The sequence below is a fragment of the Eurypyga helias genome, unplaced genomic scaffold, assembly GCF_000690775.1.
Source record: "Eurypyga helias isolate BGI_N326 unplaced genomic scaffold, ASM69077v1 scaffold30396, whole genome shotgun sequence".
Taxonomy (NCBI): Eukaryota; Metazoa; Chordata; class Aves; order Eurypygiformes; family Eurypygidae; genus Eurypyga; species Eurypyga helias.
In genome coordinates, this window is record NW_010256462.1 from 1 (window position 1) to 1,788 (window position 1,788).

The window sequence follows — 1,788 nt, forward strand, 5'->3', positions numbered from 1 at the left end:
AGCGGTGGTGTACCCCCTGTGCGGGGAGCAGCGCCAGGCCATCAGGAGCACCCCGCACGCCCAGCCAGCCACGCGCCATGCCGCTCTTCGGGAACACCTTCAGCCCCAAGAAGACCCCCCCCAGGAAATGCGCCTCTCTCTCCAACCTGCACTTGGTGAGTCCCTGCTGAGAGTCCCCAGCCACCCTTCTCCTCCTGCCGCGGAAGCCAGTTCCCGGCTGCAGCCGTACGTCGCTAAAAGTAGGGTTTCAGGCCCCGGGGCAGTCGTGCCAGCGGCTTCCATTCACACGCTGGTTGCTGAGGAATGGGAGAACAAGGAGCGGCTTTGGATTTCTCTAAAACACTGCGTGTGATCTCCTCCCTGCAGCTGGATAGATCGACCCGTGAGATTGAGCTGGGCCTGGAGTATGGCATCCCCACCATGAACCTCGCTGGCCAGAGCCTCAAGTTCGAAAACGGCCAGTGGGTGGCAGGTAGAGTGTAGTTCAGCTGCTCCGATAGCCACGGTTGGCTGGCAGTCCCTATTTTGACCTCTTTCTTCCCTTCTAGAATCAGGAAACTTCACGGGGGATCGCAGGGAAATGCAGCGCTTGCGCAAACGAAACCAGCAGCTGGAGGAAGAAAACAACCTCCTTCGGCTGAAAGTGGATATTCTGCTGGACATGGTGAGTCTTCACCCAGCTGTCGCCCGCCCGTAGCAGCGGAAATGCCCAAGGGTGCCACCAAAAGAGGCCGTTCTTGCTGCACCCCGCGCTTTCTGCTTGACCCTGCTACCCAACAGCAAAGTGACTGGGAGCAAAGCCTGATCTCTGTGGGAAGAGGGGAAGGTTCCCCCGGTGGTAGGGCTTGACATTGCTGAACACCGTGCCTGGATTAGACAGGAGCCCCTGTCAGTGCCACGTCTCCGCTTTCCCTTCCTGCGTGGAGCATGGCATTTTTCTTGCCACTCCTCTACCCTAGCTGTGAAATGGAGTTACAGCCACCCTTTCTGGTCACGGGAGGTCAAAGCTTCCCTGGTGTAACATCTATTGTACACGAAAACCTGAAACATGAAAAAGTTCCCAAGTCTTAAATAAACCAAAACTCAACCTTACATAGAGATCACGGCTCTCACGTTGAAATCTGGAGGTGTTTTCAGTGAAGGGGAACGCGCGTCCATTTGCCCCGTTACGCGGTTTAGCCGTTGTGTGCGAGGTCGTGGGTCTGCGCTTGGCAGCCGTGGCAATGGGGTGGAGGCTGGAGTAGTAGCTCATTCCTGTCGTCATTCACTGTCCGTTGCAGCTCTCTGAGACCACAGCCGAGACCCACCTGATGGAGAAGGAGCTGGAGGAACTGAAGAACCACAGCCGGAGGAGGAAGTGAAGAGGAAGAGGTGGCTGGAAGACGGGGAAGCGTGGAGGCTGGCTCCCGGTCTTGGCTGCCCCAACACGTGTAGGCCTCCCGGCCGCCTTGGTACTGTGTGTGGGTACCTCCTTCCACGGGACAGCGAGTAACGAGGCACCTCCAGTATCCTGTGGTGCTGTAGGTACCGCGTGACGGCTGCCCCGGCACCCCAACGACTCACGCCGCCACGGTAACCAACACTCACGGTTCTTCTCAGAGCACGTTGCCTCACCACGTTGCCTCGCCACGGCCCCTCGCCACGGCCAGGGGTAGCCACCCTCTTCCTGAAGACGGCCTGGCTACGGGTGGTGGAGAAGATCCACCTCCGGGTGGTCCCCTCCCTGCCTTCAGTCCTTAGAAAGGCAGGAGACCCCCACCTTCCCTAAATCTGCCCCCGTGGGGGCTC

The 1,788-nt window shown here is 58.9% G+C and overlaps 1 protein-coding gene across 1 annotated transcript; it reads left to right on the forward strand.

The window, feature by feature from the left end:
• Nucleotides 1-77: 77 nt before the first annotated feature.
• Nucleotides 78-1,361, forward strand: CBY1 (chibby homolog 1 (Drosophila)). The gene is made up of 4 exons (XM_010153676.1): nt 78-155; nt 367-472; nt 549-664; nt 1,281-1,361. The coding sequence occupies exons 1-4, from the start codon at nt 78-80 to the stop codon at nt 1,359-1,361; spliced, it is 381 nt and encodes a 126-aa protein (XP_010151978.1).
• Nucleotides 1,362-1,788: the final 427 nt, after the last annotated feature.

Excerpts from the sequence above, each read along its gene's own strand:
- CBY1 (XM_010153676.1), top strand. The coding sequence starts at position 78 with ATGCCGCTCTTCGGGAACACCTTCAGCCCCAAGAAGACCCCCCCCAGG. Across the intron at positions 156-366 it reads CTCTCTCCAACCTGCACTTG|CTGGATAGATCGACCCGTGA; the intron begins GTGAGTCCCTGC and ends TCCTCCCTGCAG. Across the intron at positions 665-1,280 it reads TGGATATTCTGCTGGACATG|CTCTCTGAGACCACAGCCGA; the intron begins GTGAGTCTTCAC and ends TGTCCGTTGCAG.